At 40.9% G+C, this 26,166-nt stretch overlaps 1 protein-coding gene and 1 long non-coding RNA gene across 3 annotated transcripts; one reads left to right on the forward strand and one right to left on the reverse strand.

The window, feature by feature from the left end:
• Nucleotides 1-1,318, forward strand: LOC144389355 (uncharacterized). The gene is made up of 3 exons (XR_013453344.1): nt 1-109; nt 905-1,061; nt 1,177-1,318. It is a non-coding gene; the product is annotated as an uncharacterized LOC144389355 (long non-coding RNA).
• On the reverse strand, nt 631-5,147 carry LOC144389354 (dihydropyrimidinase-related protein 5-like). Of its 2 annotated transcripts, none has more exons than XM_078093044.1 (4): nt 3,825-5,147; nt 3,517-3,585; nt 3,158-3,202; nt 631-1,053 (listed from the first exon to the last, which is right to left on the reverse strand). In XM_078093044.1, the coding sequence occupies exons 1-4, from the start codon at nt 3,990-3,992 to the stop codon at nt 736-738; spliced, it is 600 nt and encodes a 199-aa protein (XP_077949170.1). In that variant the 5' UTR covers nt 3,993-5,147; the 3' UTR covers nt 631-735. The 2 variants fall into 2 exon arrangements, with proteins under 2 accessions (XP_077949170.1, XP_077949171.1); XM_078093045.1 differs by having other exon boundaries at nt 632-1,050.
• Nucleotides 5,148-26,166: the final 21,019 nt, after the last annotated feature.

Here is a 26,166-nt window from a genome sequence, read left to right on the forward strand (position 1 = left end):
CCTTGACAAACCCCTGCAGTACGCTCCTGAGAAGGTCCGGAAGATACTCGTAGGGAACAAGTCAGATGAGGTGGACAAGAAGCAGGTGGCCACGGAGCAAGGAGTCAAGGTGGGTTAGTCTCATAATGGATTAATAATAATAATTATACTTTATTATTATACGTTAAAGTTAAAGTTATACGTTATAAGCTAAGCTCGACTAACTCTTATCATTATTGCACATAAGAGATGTAATCAAGGCAGCAAAGTCCACGAGCTTCTTTACCAAAATGTTCAACTTCCTCAAAAAGCGTATAATCGTTTGTTATAATCATCATAAAGCCGACAGCCCGCAGATCCCACTGCACATGTGTGGAAGGGGATGACATTCAGTTGTTGTTGTTGTTGTTGTTTTCTTAAGTCAATGCTTCACTGTTGTCTGTCTCACAGCTGGCCAAGGCTTACGGGATGGATTTCTTTGAGAGATATTTAGTTGTGATGATTCATTGACGTGTTACTGAACTTTATGAACTGCCAGTTTTTAACAGACCTCACACTTATTAATATACGTTTCACTGTTCACCCCCCACGAGTGAGTGAATGTGTTTGTTTGTGGGGCTTCTGATTTTCACTAATGTGAATCCAATATTATCTCTTTCTGGCTGCAACTTACAAAACAAAAAAACAAACCTCTTCCTTTGACATTCCATGTTTTATTTCCTTTTGGTATGTTTAAATGACAATAATATCACATTATCAAGGGTATGAAATATGTGTTTGAAAGTTAGATTTGAAGCTTGATATTGACAAAAAGGGGAGTTCTGGTGCTCGATTTAGGGGTTTAAACTCTGACAGATTCTGACAGTGGCAACGACGTGAAGCAGATTGTCTTCTTGTAACCGATGTTCTTTGTTTGTCCCTGCAGGTAAGGTGGTCCACGCAGAGACCACGGTGGCTCACGCCGTGCTGAACGGGAAGCAGTATTACCGTCAGGACTGGGTTCATGCTGCCGCCCACGTTGTCGTCCCTCCTCTCCGCCTCGACCCCAACACGCCAGGCTACCTCATGGGCCTGCTGGGAAAGTATGTGCTCAGTACAAAGTGGGACGTGCTCCTAAAATACAGCAGTGATATCAAAGATGTAGGAGGGTCGATGCTTAGTGATGATTTGGACCAATAACATTCATCTTGTTTCCAGCGACTCTCTGAGTGTTGTGGCATCAGAGCACCGTCCATTTAGCATCAAGCAGAGAGCTTTGGGCAAAGACGACTTCACAAAGATCCCTCACGGAGTGGCTGGAGTCCAGGACAGGATGAGTGTCATTTGGGAGAGGGGAGTGGTACGTAGAAACACACGCACACATGTACACATATACACACTTAAGCTGTAAACCTGCTCGTGCTTATTATGTAGCGTGCATCCCAGGAAGGATCCATGTAGAATCGTATTAGATACCATTAATACTAAAATAGCTTTGGAAAAATATGCTTGGTTTTATTTTGTATTACTGGTCCACAAGTCCACCACTGTCTCCTCAGTGTCAATTTGTGTTTTCATTGGCTTATGGTTACTGCATTAATTTAATAACAAGCCGAAGAAATAATGTACACACATTTGCATTGCTTTGACCAAGGAGCCAAGCCAAGCACAACAAAATGCATAATAAAGGGTGAAATGCAACAACGTTCCTTGTCTTAAAGCGGTGATCGGTCGTAGCTCTGTTGGTATCTTGTCCACTCACACCTAAATGTTCTATGATAAACTATTCAGCATTTCGGTGAGGAGCCGCGGGTCTCAGCAATCAACAGGCCCCAGGTCAGAATTTATTGAATATTTGCACTTTCTCTGTGTACTTCACTTACACTACTCTAATCACTGAGAAATAGATTTGCTAAAAGTGTTTTAGGTTTATAACAGCAGTGTGTAAGTGGTACAAACAGAATTCCGTCATATGCAACATGTGTGTTTCATATGGTAACAAAAGATGGTTTTGTTAAATTGGTGTATAGTTTTTCATTTTGCAATGGATCTGAGGTGTTTTGCTCATTGGGTGTGTGGTTGTGCTAATTGTGTGAGTGAAATGAAAAACAGAACCAAGCAGTCAAAATTGTGTTTAAGCAATCGAGAAAAACTGTAATATGACATATGACATAAGAAGCACGAGCAGGTTTACAGCTTAAGTGTGTGTATGTGTACATGTGTGTTTGTACGTACCACTCCCCTCTCCCAAATGACACTCATCCTGTCATCGCCTTAAATGGAGTAATTGCACGTGCAATTAGAACCAAAAACAAACAACAAATAAGAAATGTGAGCCTTATTTACAGTTTTTCTCGATTGCTTAAACACAATTTTGACTGCTTTGTTCTGTTTTCCATTTCACTCACACAATTAGCACAACCACACACCCAATGAGCAAAACACCTCAGATCCATTGCAAAATGAAAAACTATACACCAATTTAACAAAACCATCTTTTGTTACCATATGAAACACACATGTTGCATATGACGGAATTCTGTTTGTACCACTTACACACTGCTGTAATTCTGACCTGGGGCCTGTTGATTGCTGAGACCAGCGGCTCCTCACCGAAATGCTGAATAGTTTATCATAGAACATTTAGGTGTGAGTGGACAAGATACCAACAGAGCTACGACCGATCACCGCTTTAAGACAAGGAACGTTGTTGCATTTCACCCTTTATTATGCATTTTGTTGTGCTTGGCTTGGCTCCTTGGTCAAAGCAATGCAAATGTGTGTACATTATTTCTTCCAACCTAACAATCCATAGGCTCGTATTTCCCGTCAACAACAACACGTGATCAGGTGATTACCCACAATCCCATTTACACTTACTACCCCGTAAGTGTAAAAAAAAAAGTGTTTAATGAAATTATCAATCCCAAATTCCATTTGAGAACACGTTCATCTTTTCCCCAACGGCTGATTTACTATGTGAACACAGAAAATAATAAGCATAAGTAAAAACATCCAGTTGAATCGTTGCGTTATTTTGCTGGCCGTTGTTGCTCAGCAGTGAATAAATACACCTGCAGCCATTCTTGTGCAAATGCGGTGTACACCTGCTCACCTGCTCTCTCCGTCCAGTCAAAGGAGCCCACTAAGCAGACGTTTGGACACATGCACATTCAAATGTCTGGTTTTGCGTGTTTACCTTGTTGGGGATGGTGACGGCTCTGTGAGTAGCCTCAGACTCCAGCTGTAGACAACAAGACTGAACGCTTTTAATAAGCTCTCACTAGAAATTCATATTTCAGTTCTTTTGCTGTCCAAAGAAAAACTACAGTATGTGTGTGTGTTCTGTATATTTCTCCTTAAGGGAATTAACATTTCACCGTAACAACTCCCCTTTTTGTCAATATCAAGCTTCAAATCTAACTTTCAAACACATATTTCATACCCTTGATAATGTGATATTATTGTTATTTAAGCATACCAAAAGGAAATAAAACATGGAATCCAAACAAGGTCATGACTAAACGTGATAATGAATAATCTTTGATATTAATTTACCTCTTCTGGTCGACTTATTTCGATACCCTCCGGTCCACTGATGCCTAAATCCAGAGCCTCTTTAGCACCCTATTAACACACACGCAAACACTTCAGAAGCTCAATTCATCACGTAATTGTTTCTGCAACATTTCAAAACGCACACACAAGTGATGACAGAATCCAAATGTTGGCTCCTAAAATGTGAAAACTAGCTGTCCAGTATGTAAAGAATCCACAATGAATGACAGACACACAACAAGTATTTTTCCTGTGCTGGACATTCAAAGAAGAAACACAGGCATGTGTGGGGGTTGTGTGGTGTGCACCTCTGCCACCAGCTCTCCGTTCTCAGCGTGGACTCGAGCGACGGCCCCGATGTCTTTACAGGTCTGCAGCGTCTGGTAGAGCTCCGAGTCCCTGAGCATCATCGTATCTTTGAAGGCCATGAACATCTGGAAAGAGTTCACTCCGTGCTCCCTCACCAGGGTCTCCATCTCGCTACGCACCTAAACACAGGACAAAGGTCAGGGGTCAAAGGAAGAGGTTTGTTTTTTGTTTTTGTAAGTTGCAGCCAGAAAGAGATAATATTGGATTCACATTAGTGAAAATCAGAAGCCGCACAAACAAACACATTCACTCACTCATGGGGGGTGAACAGTGAAACGTATATTTATAAGTGTGAGGTCTGTTAAAAACTGGCAGTTCATAACGTTCAGTAACACGTGAATGAATCATCACGACTAAATATATGCATTGGTTTTAGTCGACATTGCATGAGGTGAGGAGGGGGAGGCAGGAAGGAGGGAGGCAGAGGAGGAAAGGAAGAGAACAATGATTCCACTGTAAAGGACACATAGTCACTGTGTGTCAGGGTGACAATGAGCAATGGTTCTTCCTGGCGGCGCCATGCATGATATCTTCAAACTCTTGAAGGCAGGCGGGGACCTGAAATAGAAAACATAAGGAAGCAAACTGTCGGTTTTATAAACAGACTTTCAAAAGCTGGGATGCAACAAATTTTCAAGATACAAGAGTCAACCAATGCTTCGTGTTAACTCTCACCACCCCTTTCTCTGCATTTAATCCATTGCGAACAGAACATTCCTGTAGCTATACATTACTTTTTAGTCTTTTATTGACTGTATATTATGTTACAATAAGCCAGTTTTGCCTCAAAAAGCAATAAAAGTCCCTTAACAAAGTAAACATTTCTGAACAGAAAGGCAGTAACGTATCATGTTTGTACGCATGCTCACATTTAGAAGCCAGACAAACAATATCCTGGAAAAAAACATCCTATTGACTCTGCATATATTGTTTTACGTCACTGTGTCGTACTAAGATGCAAAAGGATTTGTTTTCGGTAAAACTCACACTTGGAGTGATGTCTCACATACTGTCATATATCGCCTGCCTCGTTGTGTCCTGACGGTTCGTGCTGAACTATTATTGTCCCGTTGCTAACCTCTGCTTTACACAGCTTCCTGTTTGACGTGAGCTGCCTGCTGTCCGGTGCGCTCTCCCTCGGCCTGGACCTCGCTCTCTGCTCACTGGGCTTCACCGTTGCTGGCCAAACGCCCGTATTCTTCTGTTTGTGTGTTTGTGTTCGTTAAAACACTTTACGTTCACTTGCGCTTGGGTGGTCGCTTCTTCACAAGCACAACAGATATAGTCAAAAGGAAATAAATATAATTCAAACAATGTCATTTTTCCTTTTACGTAACATCCATCATGAAGGTACTGTCTGTTGCCTAAACACTTTAATCCAGCAGCTTTTGTCCAATCACTGGATATCTAAAAACATATTATATACCGACATTCAATTTTAGACACGTCTTGATGGCACCCACCCAGTATTATTGTTTGTTCGTATAATCACATAACCTTTGATTAGTTCTCGAAGTAGAGATTGTAACCAGAGCGACAAGTGATCTTAGTCCATATTCGCTTAGCTGCACTACAATGGGAAGCCGTTGTATCACTTATTGGCTTTTTATTGCTAAAATAATAACTACCAACACTAGTACTTTTAAAGGCAGTATTGTATTGTCACATATTGGCAAATTATAAAACAAACATATCACATATTTGGGAAATAAAACGGCAACTGTCTGGCGCAAAGTCGAGGCAGCTGTCGTAAAAACGGCAACCGTCGAAGCACCACTGCGACAAAGTCGAGAAAAAAGCTATTGCAACGTCCCATTATTCACCTCAAATTTACATTAATTGGACACAAAACCACTAGTCCCATATGCCTTTACAATAATACACATAAAGAAATGATCAAGTGTACCTAAACAGACAGTGAAAGACATTAATTCGGTCTTAATGCTCACGTTGCGTACGGTACGTACCTCCTCTCAGTCACCGGTGAGCAGACTAACGAGGGCACGCAATGCCAGTCAAACAATACACTCTACCCACAAGAGGGCGCTGTTACACAAAATAATATAACTCCTAATACCAAAGCTAATTATATACAGGACAGAAAAAGGATTTTGGAGAAATAAAACACAGTAACTTGAACCAAACACAATTGAAAACAAAAAAAGATTTACATATTTACTTAGACCTGTTACATTTACACTTACAGTTTAGTGCAGTGTAATAGTTATGCCGTGATAATTGAATGCTAGTGTGAAAATAAATGATCACTTCAAATGTATCAGACTGCCATGATACATTATTTTAATGCAGGAAGTTATCTTCCCCCCCGGAATGAACGAATGACTCGAAAAAAGATTTGTTCATTTTACTCAAGGCGGACACTAGAAAGAATTACATTCGTGAACACGTGATCTGAAAAATAACAGAAGAATCTATTGGCTGGTTTTTCCCTTGAACAACACAAAACACATAAACAGTTAACAGGTGATTACGCACAATGGACACACTTCCAGGGCACCCACGTGTCACGCATCGAGCGTTGCAGCAGGGATCGGGCGTTCAGTGACGTACGGGGAGGTCAGGTCAGGTCAGGTGAACTCAGAATGACCTTATTCTCCTGACACCGCGTTCCGCGTTCCAGTGACGTTTGGTGAGGTTAGTAAGTTCCATATCGCCGCTAGTTATAGGGAACACGTCATTACCCCCAATGCAATGGGGCAGCGTTTGGCCCCTTTCACACCCAATAACGTGAAAAATAAAGTATTTAATGCAACTAAAAAAGGTGTAAAACAATGTATGGGACGTTACCAAGCCATGAACATCAAAAAAAAAAGAAAAAGAAAACGAGCCAGAAAAAGTGCAAACCGTGCAAACCGTGAGTGAGACCATTAGTCGCGTTATAGACCTCTACCTCGAAAAGTTCCACACGGTAGCCACCCAGTGCCAGTGTTTTACACTGGTTGGGTGGCCGGCGCAGGCTGTGACTCCTAGTTGGTCTGCCGGCAAGGCGGTGGGTGGGACGCCGGCTGGTCAGGTAGGGGTCCTAGACAGCAGCCTGTTCTGGCCGCCTGGCTGGGACACGGGTGGTTAGGCCGAGTGATTGGCCGTTGGCAGGTGGGGGGGCCACCAAAATATGTTTAATGAAATTATCGGCCAATCTTCTAGTGGAAGATGCCTGCTGGCAGCTGGCTTGGAGGTTTGGGGAAGACCATTCTCCTCTCCCTGTAGTCGCGGGCCTCTTGGGTGGCTACCACTACGGCCTGTTGACGATCCCAAGGGGGATCGCCTAATGTATCTGAAATACACGTAGCAACTCCACAACAACAACAAAAATATTACTTTGTTTTAAATATTATAATAATACATGAAGAATATAACAATGAATGTCAGAGAACAATTGATTTCCTTTTAACACCCAGGGAGGAAGAGAATAAAGTGTCAGGTCAGGATGACAACTGCTGTAACCTTGCTACAACTTAGATTAGGGATCTCATGAGTGCTTATAAAGTGCACTCGTATATCGTATAACATTATACGATATACGCAAGGCAGGACCTGACATGGAGGACAAGGAGGCCCTCTGGGCACTACTGTAAAAAGGAGACTCCATATGTAGATAGTTCTTAATCTGCAATTGTCTTGTTGTGTTGACATACTTTTCTTAAATGTAATAAACTACAAACTACTAACACATTTATTCATTGTCATTGATTGTATATGACTTTTACTGATAACATAATCCAATATAGCCAGGACAGCCTTACAGAGTCGCGACGCTTTGTGTTGCGTTGCTTCGCATCCCGTCGAGGTCTGTATGATCACAAAATTCAGAGTTTACCCACCTCTAATTTTACCACTACAGCACTGGCTGTGACTCCTAGTTGGTCTGCCGGCAAGGCGGTGGGTGGGACGCCGGCTGGTAGTTTTGTGCTATGCTCCCTTTGAAGACATTTACTTGGTGGTCCTTTTCTTGCCGTTTTGTCAGAGTCCAGTAAGGTTCCCCATCCACCTCTTACTTAAAAGGGGACAATTGAGGGTTTTGCATGCAAGTTCACGCTTCTTTCCTTTGTTTTATTGCAGCTTCAATGAAGCGAATCGTTAACTGACCATACAAGAATAGCATTTGACCAGAGTTGTCTGTTTGAGACCCAAACAGAATCCCTATCACTAAAAAACATTTGGCTACAATTTTTTTAAATTATTTATTACTAAATGCTATTCAAATCAGTTGTGGTCTGTGCACAGTGTAGAATGATAATATGTTGTACTGAACGATGTGCTGTTTTCAAGAATTCGTATCCTTTCCTTTAGACTACTTCAACTTGTATTTGTGGAAATATATTACATGCAACATGTGAATCTTGGAGGAAAGATGTCTGATGTATCTGAGTAAATACTTGCACATATGACTCGTCGTCATGCTTATACAGAGACCCGGTATTCCCGGTACTTATTTCCTTGTGTAACACAAAGGCACTGAGTGTTTTAACATCGCGGTGAACTCAAACCCGATGGTGTTTCATCATATAGTTGAATATAATATGGTGGATAGATGCAGATTCTCAAAACTTGTATTACTTCCTCATTGGCCGACTGGATTCGATTTTTTTTTTCTGTTTGTTTAAGTGCCTCACACTATAAGAGAACACTTTATGTGTTTATAGCGCCAATTATTAGTCACTCATAGGGTTACGGCGAAAATTACAACTCTGCTGTACCTTTGCAAGTTATACAAGTAAGCATCTGCGTTACGTTTCACATGGACCAATTAAAATCGAGATATTGCTGGACATTTGCGCGGTGACGTCACTACACCAGCCACGTTGTAAGGCTAATCCCCGCGAAATTCAAAGTCAATATGACGGCGGTGTTCAACGATATCACCGATCTGAGACGAGTTTACACCGCTGCGATCGACGTCTTCACGAGGAAACAGCGGCGGGTGGATTTTACGTACAAATAATCGACTGATCGGTGAGTCAGAAACTAAACTTCGGGGTTAATATTGAAGTGTGGTGCTGACGGTCCGACCGGCGACCGGTACCCGGCGAGGGGGCGGCGCTGACGGTCCGGCGGCGCTAGTCGGACACCTGTGGCGGGCAGGATGCGGCCGCGAGACTGAGACACCTGCCCTCACCAGCGCTGTTGTGGTTTTCATTCAACAGATTCTGTACAACCCGTCATCCAACTGTTCGTCTAACTAACGTACGGCTCCCAGCCTCGGACACCCCTGCACAAGTCGACAAAATAGTCTTTCCCAGGTGGGAGATGACCGTGCAGCTTGAGAATTCATCGTGCCAGCCTCGAAATTAAATACCTGCAATTAAATACTGTGCCTTTGTCAGTGGACCTTGTTTTTTATGATATGATTTCATAATTATTTTATTGAATATATTTCCTATATTTGAAATCGATTCATGGCAATCTGCCTTTGTAAAAAGTCTGCTGTCGTATTTTACTACTGCTTTAGTAATGATACATCACTCACTCGGAGTGATTAAAATCGAGATATTGCTGGACATTTGCGCGGTGACGTCACTACGCCAGCTACGTTGTAAGGCTAATCCCCGCGAAATTCAAAGTCAATATGACGGCGGTGTTCAACGATATCACCGATCTGAGACGAGTTTACACCGCTGCGATCGACGTCTTCACGAGGAAACTAGTCGGACACCTGCGGCGGGCAGGATGCGGCCGCGAGACTGAGACACCTGCCCTCACCAGCGCTGTTGTGGTTTTCATTCAACAGATTCTGTACAACCCGTCATCCAACTGTTCGTCTAACTAACATCTAACACGGCATCTGGCCTGGATAGTACAGGTAAATACAAATGATTACACTATTACTAATACGGTAGAACGAATCATCATCAACACCAGCTGAAACTGTAACACTCGTTTGAATACCATTTTCGGAGCGGCCCGAGACGCAATAATGCGTCCGTGCGTCGGACATTTCATTGAACATGTTTAGTTGTGGGGTGGGGCCCCCCACCTCCAGGCTGACCAATAGGCCTGCCGCCAGTGGCACAGTCAGACATCAGAACAGGCCGCTGTCTAGGACCCCTAGCTGACAAGAGGCGTCCCACCCACCACCTTGCCTACAGGCCAACTAGGAGCCACAGCCCGCGCCGACGTCCAATGTACCACACTGCCGTCATGGCAGGCGCCCTAGGTCCAAGGAACGCTTGGCTACTGCTGTTTGGAATTTCTCGAGCTAGACATCTATATCTCGACCAGGAGTTTCACTCATGGTTGGCACGGTTTGCCGATTTTTCTGGCTCGGGTTCTTTTTTTTTTTTTGATGTCCATGGCTTGGTAACGTCCCATACATTGTTTTCCAACGTTTTTAGTCGTATTAAATTGTTTATTTTTCACGTTATTGGGTCTGAAATGGACCAAACGCTGCCCACATTGCATTGTGGGTAATGACGTGTTCCCTATAACTAGCGGCGATATGTCACTTACTGACCTCACCAAACGTCACTGGAACGCGGAACGTGGTGTCAGGAGAATAAGGTCATTCAGAGTTCACCTGACCTGACCTGACCTCCCCGAACGTTACTGACGTGTTTTGTGTTGTTGAAGGGGAAATACGAGCCAATATATTGTTCTGTTAATTTTGAAATGTCACGTGTTCACGAATGTAATTCTCATCGATGCCTGATTGTACAATTCGCTTTTACATCGAATATGACAAGAGGATGGAGAACAGTCATTTTATTGATTATTGTAAGGTTATTACGTGAGTAATAAAACACATGTTTTATATTGGAGAATTGGAATCAGAAGTAATAACAATGTCAAATGTTTATTATTCAGACTCGATTTGTAAATTATGCAATTTTTTTTTTTAAATAAATGTTGTAATGCAGCTGAATAAACCCAGTGAGTGTTCTTTTAAAGTATATTGTTGTGGTGTCTTTGCCTTTATTAGGTAACAATAAAGTAATTAGTTTGTTTAATTTAAGTGAACTTAAAAAATGAGTGAGCAGTAAGTTGTAGGTATTTAGTAAAAGCAAAACGTTTCTTTTTGTCGTTAGTTGAAATAAAGTGAAAACATTGAGCTGCAGCCACCGCCTTTTCTATTGGTCAATGCGTTAGATGTAGTGTGAGAACTCGGCCACAAGAGGGTGCTACGTGCATTGTGAAAAGAGCTCACACACTGGAGCGTCGTTCTGTTAAAAATGCTCACGTTTCTTATTTTTGTTTTTTTTTGTTCTAATTGCACGTTCAATTACTCCATTTAAGGAAATGAAAGGATTCTAAATATATCCAGACAATATTATTTATCGGGTAAGTAAATACATTTTGCAGCTTGCAATATCATCTACGTAAGACCGCACAAGATATTCAACTTTCCTGTTGCAAGATGATGAGCTTTTTCATGTTATCTGTGTCTATGAAAATATATAGCACAACGAGTTTAAAAACTGCTCATTGCATTGTACATACCAGGTTTTTCAAAACATTATATGTTTGTAGAACTATGAAGGTATTGGGTATTCATTTAATGTACTATAGGGTGGTATCTAAAAAAAAGTGCACAGTGATATTCTGGTCTGAAATGCCCTCCTTTCCCTTTGAAGACATTTACTTGGTGGTCCCTTTCTTGCCGTTTTGTCAGAGTCCAGTAAGGTTCCCCATCCACCTCTTACTTAAAAGGGGACAATTGAGGGTTTTGCATGCAAGTTCACGCTTCTTTCCTTTGTTTTATTGCAGCTTCAATGAAGCGCATCGTTAACTGGCCATGCAAGAATAGCATTTGACCAGAGTTGTCTGTTTGAGACCCAAACAGAATCCCTATCACTAAAAAACATTTGGCTACAATTTTTTAAAATAATTTATTACTAAATGCTATTCAAATCAGTTGTGGTCTGTGCACAGTGTAGAATGATAATATGTTGTACTGAACGATGTGCTGTTTTCAAGAATTCGTATCCTTTCCTTTAGACTACTTCAACTTGTATTTGTGGAAATATATTACATGCAACATGTGAATCTTGGAGGAAAGATGTCTGATGTATCTGAGTAAATACTTGCACATATGACTCGTCGTCATGCTTATACAGAGACCCGGTATTCCCGGTACTTATTTCCTTGTGTAACACAAAGGCACTGAGTGTTTTAACATCGCGGTGAACTCAAACCTGATGGTGTTTCATCATATAGTTGAATATAATATGGTGGATAGATGCAGATTCTCAAAACTTGTATTACTTCCTCATTGGCCGACTGGATTCGATTTTTTTTTCTGTTTGTTTAAGTGCCTCACACTATAAGAGAACACTTTATGTGTTTATAGCGCCAATTATTAGTCACTCATAGGGTTACGGCGAAAATTACAACTCTGCTGTACCTTTGCAAGTTATACAAGTAAGCATCTGCGTTACGTTTCACATGGACCAATTAAAATCGAGATATTGCTGGACATTTGCGCGGTGACGTCACTACGCCAGCCACGTTGTAAGGCTAATCCCCGCGAAATTCAAAGTCAATATGACGGCGGTGTTCAACGATATCACCGATCTGAGACGAGTTTACACCGCTGCGATCGACGTCTTCACGAGGAAACAGCGGCGGGTGGATTTTACGTACAAATACTCGACTGATCGGTGAGTCAGAAACTAAACTTCGGGGTTAATATTGAAGTGTGGTGCTGACGGTCCGACCGGCGACCGGTACCCGGCGAGGGGGCGGCGCTGACGGTCTGGCTGGATGCATGTCACAGCCGCCTGGTGGTGCTGGACAGCGAGGTGCAGGATCGTCCGGATCAAGCCCACCTACTGATGGACCAACTCAACCGACCGCTGCAGCTGTATCAAAACGCAGCGTAAATGGTGGTCCTACTACAAGCTGTAAGAATCTTGAGATCTAGTTCTAAACATCACCGCCCCCACCCCATTGCATTGTGGGTAATGACGTGTCCACTATAATTAGCGGCAATATGACACTTACTGACCTCACCAAACGTCACTGGGACGTTTAGTTATAGGCCCCGAGTCCAAACATAAGGCATGTGGAAGTCGGCTGACCAGCTCGCGACAGCCTCCTGGCCCTGCAGCCAGGAGGCTGTCGCGAGCTGGTCTGGCCGCAAAGATTCGGTCCCAAATTGAAGATTCGGTGTGTGAGTGCCAAAATTTAAAATTGGGTTGCCAAATTTCTGAGATTTGGGTGAGAGCCAAATTTCGGTGGGTGGTGGGAGGGCAAATATGTTTAATGAAATAATCAATCCCAAATTCCACTAGTGAACACGTTCATTTCTTATTCTCATATGAATAGGATTACACTTTTGTTCATTTTCGTCATTACCCACAATGCAATGGGGGCAAACCTCGACTGAAACCAAAAATCTTCAAATCAAAAGAAAACCTTTTGTACTATATCAATTACTTAAAACCTTGTACATGTAGTTATGACAATTCTCAAAAATGTCATGGCAGTGTTCCCTGTCAATCGCATGAATAGTGAACAGGTGATTCACTCTGAGGGTCACGTGAAATATTACATGGAGGCAATGGAGAAAAGAGAATCAATCAATTTCTTAATTGTTCTTGCCTAGTGAGAAACATGTCAAATATTCTACAGTCAAAATGTCTGAATGCAATGAAGCCATACAAGTCATTTTCCTTATACCGCAGCATTTGACCAACATTATTTCTTATCATCAGGGCCCTTTGACCTCTTGGGCCTAACCGTTCCATTTTGGATGGAAGTGTGACAAATAAACCACAATTAATGAAAACAAACGTCTGTATTCATAAACTCTCATTACGTACTGCTTAATAAACACGTGTTCCCTCTTCCCTAAAATAAATATAACAAGATTATGCAACAATGGTTGCAAATGAACCATAAAAATCACATAAAATGAACTGCATTAAATACATCTGTACTAACCTGGCTAAATAAAATAAACAGTTTAATATAATTAAATAAATGGTTAAAATACACGTATTCTGCCACCAAATGTTGGAGACTTTTGAGAAAAATCAAATTGGATTTACAATTTGGTACAACTCGTAATGTTGTGTTTAACTCAGCTCTGGACTGATCTCTCTAAGTTCACATGACCGTATAGTACCTGTTTATTCAACTTAGCAATGTAAGTTTGCTGGCTTGGCCGCCTAGCTGACCGACTGGCAAGGTGGTGGGTCGGGCGCCGGCCGGTCAGCTAGGTGGCTGGGTGAAGCCAAATATGTTCAATGAAATGACCAATCCCCAAACCTTGTACGTTGTACACGCATTTAGGAGATCGTCAACGCGTGACCATTGAAAAATAACACAGCAATCTAGTGGCTCGTATTTCCCGTCAATAACACAAAACACATAAACAGTGAACAGGTAATTTTACTACATCCACAATATATACAAAAAGTGCAATATTAAATGAAATTACATTGATGCAATAGAAATAGAAATATATGCAGACAAAAGCATTCTGCGTCTTTCTTTGAACCGACACAACGAATCGATAATGAAATTCGTTGCCAACGCTTTCAATAATCAAATTTTAGCAATTTCAGCGATTCTTGTTCTCTTTAAGGATTGTGTGTTGTCAGATATTAAAACAACCGTTGTAATTGTCCAGTTATTAAAATGTCTGCTTTTTCAAGTACACGTTGTGGAATTACTCAACAGGTATTTATTATTACTATTACCTTAAATTGGCCGGATAAAAGTATTCGTAGATGTGACTTGAAATGAATAAAATTTTAGACAATTATACAAGTCTCTTTTACTGAAATATTCAGTGTAGGAAATATTCCATCATATACGTGCTCACTAATGTAATCTGGGATTGATTATTTCATTGAACATATTTGGGCCCCCCCACCATTGTGCCACCATCCTGAGCGCGTAATTTTAAATTTTGAGCACGGAGAACTATATTTTAGCAAAGAAAAACATATTCCGTGCGCGCAGTTTACTCAGGTGCCCTCTCCACAAACTGGTTTTCTGCGCGCAGGCAGCCGTTGCTGCGCTCTCTCCACCTATTCGCTCTGCGCTCGCTCGACTTGCAGCAGCGTTACATTTGTGCCACAAAACCAACCAATCAGAGAACTAAAGAAGGTCCATTGTGATTGGCTGTTGGTCTTCAATCACAACGCTAGTAGGACTACCTACAGCATCGCGGAAGCTCAGCGAGTTGTTGAAGTTTGCAGCATTTGTGCTAAATGCTAATGGCCTGGATTAAAACACTTGCTGTTCTCATCATTTGCTTGGGTCATGTCTGATGGTGGCTAGCCGGACTTCTAATATCGCTTTTTTCCGTCTTCTTTAGGAAGCGTTGTGAACTGCGCGCACGGAATATGTTTTTCTTTGCTAAAATATAGTTCTCTGTGCTCAAAACTTAAAGTTAAACGCACAGGATGGTGGCACAAATATAACGGCATAAGGGCAGAGCAGAACACGTGGGTGCCCTGAAAGTGTGTCGATGGCATTGTGCGTAATCACCTGTTAATGTGTTTTGTGTTGTTGAAGGGAAATATTACACGAGCCAATAGATTGTTCTGTTCTTTTTCAAATGTCACGTGTTCATGAATGTAATTCAAGAAAAACTCCCCAAACAATGAAAAAGTATTCGATGGGGAGAATAAAGGAAAGGAAGGAAGAAACCTTTAGAGAGACACAGGACGATCCTCCCTGGGACGGACAGACTGTGATGGACGTACAGAATGAACAACGTAAAACATCTATAATACGTTCAAATCATCCGACAGAAATGATTCAAATTCACATATTATCTCCTCATATGCGTTCATGATCATGAAAGCATTCTAAATATATGCAGACAATATTATTTATCGGGTAAGTAAAGACATTTTGCAGCTTGCAATATCATCTACGTAAGAATATCGAGGAGTTTTTCTCGGCATGGCGGTGGAAGGTGTACGATCTCCGGCTCCAGGCTCAGGTACCCCTCATTCAGGCCATGGAGGACGCCTGTGACCAAATTGACGCTGTGGCAGTACAGGGATGGATTCGGCATTCCAGACGGTTCTTCCCACGCTGTCTGGCCAATGAGGATATTGCCTGTGATGTGGATGAGTTTCTCTGGCCGGATCCAGCTAGGCGGAGAGATGATGCATAGTACAGTATTTTCGGGGGGGGTTTAGATCTTTTTTTTGGTACTGGATATGATGTTATGTTTGTCCGATAGCTTACAGTGTTATGCAGTTATGAAAACTGGGACAAGTTTAGTTGTTTTTGTTGTGATTCTCCATGTTTGACTGGTTTGTGTATATGGAGAGAATTAAATAATATTTTCATCAGTCTGCAGCATTGGTCTTGTGTAGTGTTTGGCGAATTTATTGAATATTTGCACTTTCTCTGTGTACTTCACTTACACTACTCTAATCACTGAGAAATAGATTTGCTAAAAGTGTTTTAGGTTTATAACAGCAGTGTGTAAGTGGTACAAACAGAATTCCGTCATATGCAACGTGTGTGTTTCATATGGTAACAAAAGATGGTTTTGTTAAATTAGTGTATAGTTTTTACAAGAGTGTTTCATTTTGCAATGGATCTGAGGTGTTTTGCTCATTGGGTGTGTGGTTGCGCTAATTGTGTGAGTGAAATGAAAAACAAAACAAAGCAGTCAAAATTGTGTTTAAGCAATCGAGAAAAACTGTAAATAAGGCTCACATTTCTTATTTTTTGTTTTTGGTTCTAATTGCACGTGCAATTACTCCATTTAAGGGAATGAAAGGATTCTAAATATATGCAGACAATATTATTTCATTTTTTTTGTTCAATTATCGGGTAAGTAAATACATTTTGCAGCTTGCAATATCAGCGACGTAAGACCGCACAAGATATTCAACTTCCCTGTTGCAAAATGATGAGCTTTTTCATGTTATCTGTGTCTATAAAAATATATAGCACAAAGAGTTTAAAAACTGCTCATTGCATTGTACATACCAGGTTTTTCAAAACGTGAACTATGGTAGAACTATGAAAAGTGCACAGTGATATTCTGGTCTGAAATGCCCTCCCCCTCCCCTCTTTGAAGATATTTACTTGGTGGTCCTTTTCTTGCCGTTTTGTCAGAGTCCAGTAAGGTTCCCCATCCACGTCTTACTTAAAAGGGGACAATTGAGGGTTTTGCATGCAAGTTCACGCTTCTTTCCTTTGTTTTATTGCAGCTTCAATGAAGTGAATCGTTAACTGGCCATGCAAGAATAGCATTTGACCAGAGTTGTCTGTTTGAGACCTAAACAGAATCCCTATCACTAAAAAACATTTGGCTACAATTTTTTTAAATTATTTATTACTAAATGCTATTCAAATCAGTTGTGGTCTGTGCACAGTGTAGAATGATAATATGTTGTACTGAACGATGTGCTGTTTTCAAGAATTCGTATCCTTTCCTTTAGACTACTTCAACTTGTATTTGTGGAAATATATTACATGCAACATGTGAATCTTGGAGGAAAGATGTCTGATGTATCTGAGTAAATACTTGCACATATGGTTTCGATTCAATTTTTTTTGGTCTGTTTGTTTAAGTGCCTCACACTATAAGAGAACACTTTATGTGTTTATAGCGCCAATTATTAGTCACTCACAGGGTTACGGCGAAAATTACAACTCTGCTGTGCCTTTGCAAGTTATACAAGTAATCATCTGCGTTACGTTTCACATGGACCAATTAAAATCGAGATATTGCTGGACATTTGCGCGGTGACGTCACTACGCCAGCCACGTTGTAAGGCTAATCCCCGCGAAATTCAATATGACGGCGGTGTTCAACGATATCACCGATCTGAGACGAGTTTACACCGCTGTGATCGACGTCTTCACGAGGAAACAGCGGCGGGTGGATTTTACGTACAAATAATCGACTGATCGGTGAGTCAGAAACTAAACTTCGGGGTTAATATTGAAGTGTGGTGCTGACGGTCCGACCGGCGACCGGTACCCGGCGAGGGGGCGGCGCTGACGGTCCGGCGGCGCTAGTCGGACACCTGCGGCGGGCAGGATGCGGCCGCGAGACTGAGACACCTGCCCTCACCAGCGCTGTTGTGGTTTTCATTCAACAGATTCTGTACAACCCGTCATCCAACTGTTCGTCTAACTAACGTACGGCTCCCAGCCTCGGACACTCCTGCACAAGTCGACAAAATAGTCTTTACCAGGTGGGAGATGACCGTGCAGCTTGAGAATTCATCGTGCCAGCCTTGAAATTAAATACCTGCAATTAAATACTGTGACTTTGTCAGTGGACCTTGTTTTTTATGATATGATTTCATAATTATTTTATTGAATATATTTCCTATATTTGAAATCGATTCATGGCAATCTGCCTTTGTAAAAAGTCTGCTGTCGTATTTTACTACTGCTTTAGTAATGATACATCACTCACTCGGAGTAAAAACCCTTGGCTCCATGGGTGACTGCAACCTAAACTAAATAAAGCAGTGTCCCAGATCTGTTTGCTATCAGAGACTTTTATAGCCGCCGTTGGAAAACACGAGGGACAAATTACAAATGACAGCCAGGTCAATGCTGAAAAAGTGACTAGCAAAATAACGGAGAAAACCTTGGTAGGTTTTTTCTGCAGGCTCATGTCTTTATCCAATGAAACGTCACTAATTGGGCCCTCTTGGTTATTCATTTTAACAGTAAATAGATTTTCATGAATTTAAGTTTTGAAAGGGCAACTTTTGAACCCGCCCCTATTTTCCATTTTTTTTGTTTCTATGTGAATGATGCGTACTCTAGAGAGAAGAATGGCTGCAGGTGTATTTATTCACTGCTGAGCTCGAACGGCCATCAAAATATTAACACCTTTCATAATATATTCATATGTGTGTGTTTGTGTGTGTTAATAATAATACCTTTGTTTAGCTGAAGTCCAAAATGTGAGGCAATTGGATGTTTTTACTTATGCTTATTATTTGCTGTGTTCACATAGTAAATGAGCTGTGGGGGAAGAGCTCGGGGCGGGGGTCTAGAAGTTTTATTGGCTTAACGTACTGTATGTAGGTATCAAAAGTATTTGTTTAGGCAGTTAGATGTGACTTGAAATGAATTGAATTTGAGATATTTATACCATTATACCACTCTTTTCTAATGAACTATTTCATGAAGGAAATGTTCCACCATTTACGTGTTCACCAATGTAATGTGGGATTGGTTATTTCATTAAACATATTTGAGGGGTTGAGGGGGTCCCCCCCCCCCAGTGGCCCGGCCAGGCGTCCAGAACAGGCTGCTGTCTCGGACCTCTAGCTGACAAGCCGGCGTCCCACCCGCCACCTTGCCGGCAGGCCAACTAGAAGTCACAGCCTGCGCCGGCCACCCAGCCGTACCACACTGCCATCAACAGCAGTACATACTTACCTTACCTAATGTTGCCTCATGCTTACTTTGGATTACCGCCGTATAGAATTTCTCGAAGTAGAGGCCTATACCGCGACTAAAGATATCAGTCACGGTTTGCACGGTTTGCACTTTTTCTGGCTCGGTGTTTCTTTTTTTTTTTTGATGTCCATGGCTTGGTAACGTCCAATAAGATATTTTCCAACGTTTTTAGTCGCATTAAATACTTTATTTTTCACGTTATTGGGTCTGAAAGGGGCCAAACGCTGCCCCCATTGCATTGTGGGTAATGACGTGTTCCCTATAACTAGCGGCGATATGTCCCTTACTGACCTCACCAAACGTCACTGGAACGCGGAACGTGGTGTCAGGAGAATAAGGTCATTCTGAGTTCACCTGACCTGACCTCCTCTATGTCACTGACGTGTTTTGTGTTGTTGAAGGGGAAATACGAGCCAATAGATTGTTCTGTTATTTTGAAATGTCACATGTTCACGAATGTAATTCTCATTGGTGCCTGATTTTACAATTCGCTTTTACATCGAATATGACAAGAGGATGAAGAACAGTCATTTTATTGATTATTGTAAGGTTATTACGTGAGTAATAAAACACATGTTTTATATTGGAGAATTGGAATCAGAAGTAATAACAATGTCAAATGTTTATTATTCAGACTCGATTTGTAAATTATGCAATTTTTTTTTTTAAATAAATGTTGTAATGCAGCTGAATGAGTGTTCTTTTAAAGTATATTGTTGTGGTGTCTTTGCCTTTATTAGGTAACAATAAAGTAATTAGTTTGTTTAATTTAAGTGAACTTAAAAAATGAGTGAGCAGTAAGTTGTAGGTATTTAGTAAAAGCAAAACGTTTCTTTTTGTCGTTAGTTGAAATAAAGTGAAAACATTGAGCTGCAGCCACCGCCTTTTCTATTGGTCAATGCGTTAGATGTAGTGTGAGAACTCGGCCACAAGAGGGTGCTACGTGCATTGTGAAAAGAGCTCACACACTGGAGCGTCGTTCTGTTAAAAAATGCTCACGTTTCTTTTTTTTTCTTTTTTTTGTTCTAATTGCACGTTCAATTACTCCATTTAAGGAAATGAAAGGATTCTAAATATATCCAGACAATATTATTTATCGGGTAAGTAAATACATTTTGCAGCTTGCAATATCATCTACGTAAGACCGCACAAGATATTCAACTTTCCTGTTGCAAGATGATGAGCTTTTTCATGTTATCTGTGTCTATGAAAATATATAGCACAACGAGTTTAAAAACTGCTCATTGCATTGTACATACCAGGTTTTTCAAAACATTATATGTTTGTAGAACTATGAAGGTATTGGGTATTCATTTAATGTACTACAGGGTGGTATCTAAAAAAAAGTGCACAGTGATATTCTGGTCTGAAATGCCCTCCTTTCCCTTTGAAGACATTTACTTGGTGGTCCTTTTCTTGCCGTTTTGTCAGAGTCCAGTAAGGTTCCCCATCCACCTCTTACTTAAAAGGGGACAATTGAGGGTTTTGCATGCAAGTTCACGCTTCTTTCCTTTGTTTTATTGCAGCTTCAATGAAGCGAATTGTTAACTGACCATACAAGAATAGCATTTGACCAGAGTTGTCTGTTTGAGACCTAAACAGAATCCCTATCACTAAAAAACATTTGGCTACAATTTTTTTAAATTATTTATTACTAAATGCTATTCAAATCAGTTGTGGTCTGTGCACAGTGTAGAATGATAATATGTTGTACTGAACGATGTGCTGTTTTCAAGAATTCGTATCCTTTCCTTTAGACTACTTCAACTTGTATTTGTGGAAATATATTACATGCAACATGTGAATCTTGGAGGAAAGATGTCTGATGTATCTGAGTAAATACTTGCACATATGACTCGTCGTCATGCTTATACAGAGACCCGGTATTCCCGGTACTTATTTCCTTGTGTAACACAAAGGCACTGAGTGTTTTAACATCGCGGTGAACTCAAACCCGATGGTGTTTCATCATATAGTTGAATATAATATGGTGGATAGATGCAGATTCTCAAAACTTGTATAACTTCCTCATTGGCCGACTGGATTCGATTTTTTTTTTCTGTTTGTTTAAGTGCCTCACACTATAAGAGAACACTTTATGTGTTTATAGCGCCAATTATTAGTCACTCACAGGGTTACGGCGAAAATTACAACTCTGCTGTACCTTTGCAAGTTATACAAGTAAGCATCTGCGTTACGTTTCACATGGACCAATTAAAATCGAGATATTGCTGGACATTTGCGCGGTGACGTCACTACGCCAGCCACGTTGTAAGGCTAATCCCCGCGAAATTCAAAGTCAATATGACGGCGGTGTTCAACGATATCACCGATCTGAGACGAGTTTACACCGCTGCGATCGACGTCTTCACGAGGAAACAGCGGCGGGTGGATTTTACGTACAAATAATCGACTGATCGGTGAGTCAGAAACTAAACTTCGGGGTTAATATTGAAGTGTGGTGCTGACGGTCCGACCGGCGACCGGTACCCGGCGAGGGGGCGGCGCTGACGGTCTGGCTGGATGCATGTCACAGCCGCCTGGTGGTGCTGGACAGCGAGGTGCAGGATCATCCGGATCAAGCCCACCTACTGATGGACCAACTCAACCGACCGCTGCAGCTGTATCAAAACGCAGCGTAAATGGTGGTCCTACTACAAGCTGTAAGAATCTTGAGATCTAGTTCTAAACATCACCGCCCCCACCCCATTGCATTGTGGGTAATGACGTGTCCACTATAATTAGCGGCGATATGACACTTACTGACCTCACCAAACGTCACTGGGACGTTTAGTTATAGGCCCCGAGTCCAAACATAAGGCATGTGGAAGTCGGCTGACCAGCTCGCGGCCAGCCTCCTGGCCCTGCAGCCAGGAGGCTGTCGCGAGCTGGTCTGGCCGCAAAGATTCGGTCCCAAATTGAAGATTCGGTGTGTGAGTGCCAAAATTCAAAATTGGGTTGCCAAATTTCTGAGATTTGGGTGAGAGCCAAATTTCGGTGGGTGGTGGGAGGGCAAATATGTTTAATGAAATAATCAATCCCAAATTCCACTAGTGAACACGTTCATTTCTTATTCTCATATGAATAGGATTACACTTTTGTTCATTTTCGTCATTACCCACAATGCAATGGGGGCAAACCGTGACTGAAACCAAAAATCTTCAAATCAAAAGAAAACCTTTTGTACTATATCAATTACTTAAAACCTTGTACATGTAGTTATGACAATTCTCAAAAATGTCATGGCAGTGTTCCCTGTCAATCGCATGAATAGTGAACAGGTGATTCACTCTGAGGGTCACGTGAAATATTACATGGAGGCAATGGAGAAAAGAGAATCAATTAATTTCTTAATTGTTCTTGCCTAGTGAGAAACATGTCAAATATTCTACAGTCAAAATGTCTGAATGCCATGAAGCCATACAAGTCATTTTCCTTATACCGCAGCATTTGACCAACATTATTTCTTATCATCAGGGCCCTTTGACCTCTTGGGCCTAACCGTTCCATTTTGGATGGAAGTGTGACAAATAAACCACAATTAATGAAAACAAACGTCTGTATTCATAAACTCTCATTACGTACTGCTTAATAAACACGTGTTCCCTCTTCCCTAAAATAAATATAACAAGATTATGCAACAATGGTTGCAAATGAACCATAAAAATCACATAAAATGAACTGCATTAAATACATCTGTACTAACCTGGCTAAATAAAAGAAACAGTTTAATATAATTAAATAAATGGTTAAAATACACCTTGTACGTTGTACACGCATTTAGGAGATCGTCAACGCGTGACCATTGAAAAATAACACAGCAATCTAGTGGCTCGTATTTCCCGTCAATAACACAAAACACATAAACAGTGAACAGGTAGTTTTACTACATCCACAATATATACAAAAAGTGCAATATTAAATGAAATTACATTGATGCAATAGAAATAGAAATATATGCAGACAAAAGCATTCTGCGTCTTTCTTTGAACCGACACAACGAATCGATAATGAAATTCGTTGCCAACGCTTTCAATAATCAAATTTTAGCAATTTCAGCGATTCTTGTTCTCTTTAAGGATTGTGTGTTGTCAGATATTAAAACAACCGTTGTAATTGTCCAGTTATTAAAATGTCTGCTTTTTCAAGTACACGTTGTGGAATTACTCAACAGGTATTTATTATTACTATTACCTTAAATTGGCCGGATAAAAGTATTTGTAGATGTGACTTGAAATGAATAAAATTTTAGACAATTATACAAGTCTCTTTTACTGAAATATTCAGTGTAGGAAATATTCCATCATATACGTGCTCACTAATGTAATCTGGGATTGATTATTTCATTGAACATATTTGGGCCCCCCCACCATTGTGCCACCATCCTGAGCGCGTAATTTTAAATTTTGAGCACGGAGAACTATATTTTAGCAAAGAAAAACATATTCCGTGCGCGCAGTTTACTCAGGTGCCCTCTCCACAAACTGGTTTTCTGCGCGCAGGCAGCCGTTGCTGCGCTCTCTCCACCTATTCGCTCTGCGCTCGCTCGACTTGCAGCAGCGTTACATTTGTGCCACAAAACCAACCAATCAGAGAACTAAAGAAGGTCCATTGTGATTGGCTGTTGGTCTTCAATCACAACGCTAGTAGGACTACCTACAGCATCGCGGAAGCTCAGCGAGTTGTTGAAGTTTGCAGCATTTGTGCTAAATGCTAATGGCCTGGATTAAAACACTTGCTGTTCTCATCATTTGCTTGGGTCATGTCTGATGGTGGCTAGCCGGACTTCTAATATCGCTTTTTTCCGTCTTCTTTAGGAAGCGTTGTGAACTGCGCGCACGGAATATGTTTTTCTTTGCTAAAATATAGTTCTCTGTGCTCAAAACTTAAAGTTAAACGCACAGGATGGTGGCACAAATATAACGGCATAAGGGCAGAGCAGAACACGTGGGTGCCCTGAAAGTGTGTCGATGGCATTGTGCGTAATCACCTGTTAATGTGTTTTGTGTTGTTGAAGGGAAATATTACACGAGCCAATAGATTGTTCTGTTCTTTTTCAAATGTCACGTGTTCATGAATGTAATTCAAGAAAAACTCCCCAAACAATGAAAAAGTATTCGATGGGGAGAATAAAGGAAAGGAAGGAAGAAACCTTTAGAGAGACACAGGACGATCCTCCCTGGGACGGACAGACTGTGATGGACGTACAGAATGAACAACGTAAAATATCTATAATACGTTCAAATCATCCGACAGAAATGATTCAAATTCACATATTATCTCCTCATATGCGTTCATGATCATGAAAGCATTCTAAATATATGCAGACAATATTATTTATCGGGTAAGTAAAGACATTTTGCAGCTTGCAATATCATCTACGTAAGAATATCGAGGAGTTTTTCTCGGCATGGCGGTGGAAGGTGTACGATCTCCGGCTCCAGGCTCAGGTACCCCTCATTCAGGCCATGGAGGACGCCTGTGACCAAATTGACGCTGTGGCAGTACAGGGATGGATTTGGCATTCCAGACGGTTCTTCCCACGCTGTCTGGCCAATGAGGATATTGCCTGTGATGTGGATGAGTTTCTCTGGCCGGATCCAGCTAGGCGGAGAGATGATGCATAGTACAGTATTTTCGGGGGGGGTTTAGATCTTTTTTTTGGTACTGGATATGATGTTATGTTTGTCCGATAGCTTACAGTGTTATGCAGTTATGAAAACTGGGACAAGTTTAGTTGTTTTTGTTGTGATTCTCCATGTTTGACTGGTTTGTGTATATGGAGAGAATTAAATAATATTTTCATCAGTCTGCAGCATTGGTCTTGTGTAGTGTTTGGCGAATTTATTGAATATTTGCACTTTCTCTGTGTACTTCACTTACACTACTCTAATCACTGAGAAATAGATTTGCTAAAAGTGTTTTAGGTTTATAACAGCAGTGTGTAAGTGGTACAAACAGAATTCCGTCATATGCAACGTGTGTGTTTCATATGGTAACAAAAGATGGTTTTGTTAAATTAGTGTATAGTTTTTACAAGAGTGTTTCATTTTGCAATGGATCTGAGGTGTTTTGCTCATTGGGTGTGTGGTTGCGCTAATTGTGTGAGTGAAATGAAAAACAAAACAAAGCAGTCAAAATTGTGTTTAAGCAATCGAGAAAAACTGTAAATAAGGCTCACATTTCTTATTTTTTGTTTTTGGTTCTAATTGCACGTGCAATTACTCCATTTAAGGGAATGAAAGGATTCTAAATATATGCAGACAATATTATTTCATTTTTTTTGTTCAATTATCGGGTAAGTAAATACATTTTGCAGCTTGCAATATCAGCGACGTAAGACCGCACAAGATATTCAACTTCCCTGTTGCAAAATGATGAGCTTTTTCATGTTATCTGTGTCTATAAAAATATATAGCACAAAGAGTTTAAAAACTGCTCATTGCATTGTACATACCAGGTTTTTCAAAACGTGAACTATGGTAGAACTATGAAAAGTGCACAGTGATATTCTGGTCTGAAATGCCCTCCCCCTCCCCTCTTTGAAGATATTTACTTGGTGGTCCTTTTCTTGCCGTTTTGTCAGAGTCCAGTAAGGTTCCCCATCCACGTCTTACTTAAAAGGGGACAATTGAGGGTTTTGCATGCAAGTTCACGCTTCTTTCCTTTGTTTTATTGCAGCTTCAATGAAGTGAATCGTTAACTGGCCATGCAAGAATAGCATTTGACCAGAGTTGTCTGTTTGAGACCTAAACAGAATCCCTATCACTAAAAAACATTTGGCTACAATTTTTTTAAATTATTTATTACTAAATGCTATTCAAATCAGTTGTGGTCTGTGCACAGTGTAGAATGATAATATGTTGTACTGAACGATGTGCTGTTTTCAAGAATTCGTATCCTTTCCTTTAG

The sequence above is a fragment of the Gasterosteus aculeatus genome, chromosome 18 (genome assembly GCF_964276395.1).
Source record: "Gasterosteus aculeatus chromosome 18, fGasAcu3.hap1.1, whole genome shotgun sequence".
Taxonomy (NCBI): Eukaryota; Metazoa; Chordata; class Actinopteri; order Perciformes; family Gasterosteidae; genus Gasterosteus; species Gasterosteus aculeatus.

What these genes read in the sequence shown, in the direction of transcription:
- LOC144389354 (XM_078093044.1), bottom strand. Translation starts at nt 3,992, where the DNA reads ATGGAGACCCTGGTGAGGGAGCACGGAGTGAACTCTTTCCAGATGTTC. An exon ending in ACGGAGAGCTGGTGGCAGAG is followed by an intron (nt 3,586 to 3,824) that starts GTGCACACCACA and finishes GTGTGTTAATAG; the next exon opens with GGTGCTAAAGAGGCTCTGGA. An exon ending in AAATAAGTCGACCAGAAGAG is followed by an intron (nt 3,203 to 3,516) that starts GTAAATTAATAT and finishes TGTTGTCTACAG; the next exon opens with CTGGAGTCTGAGGCTACTCA.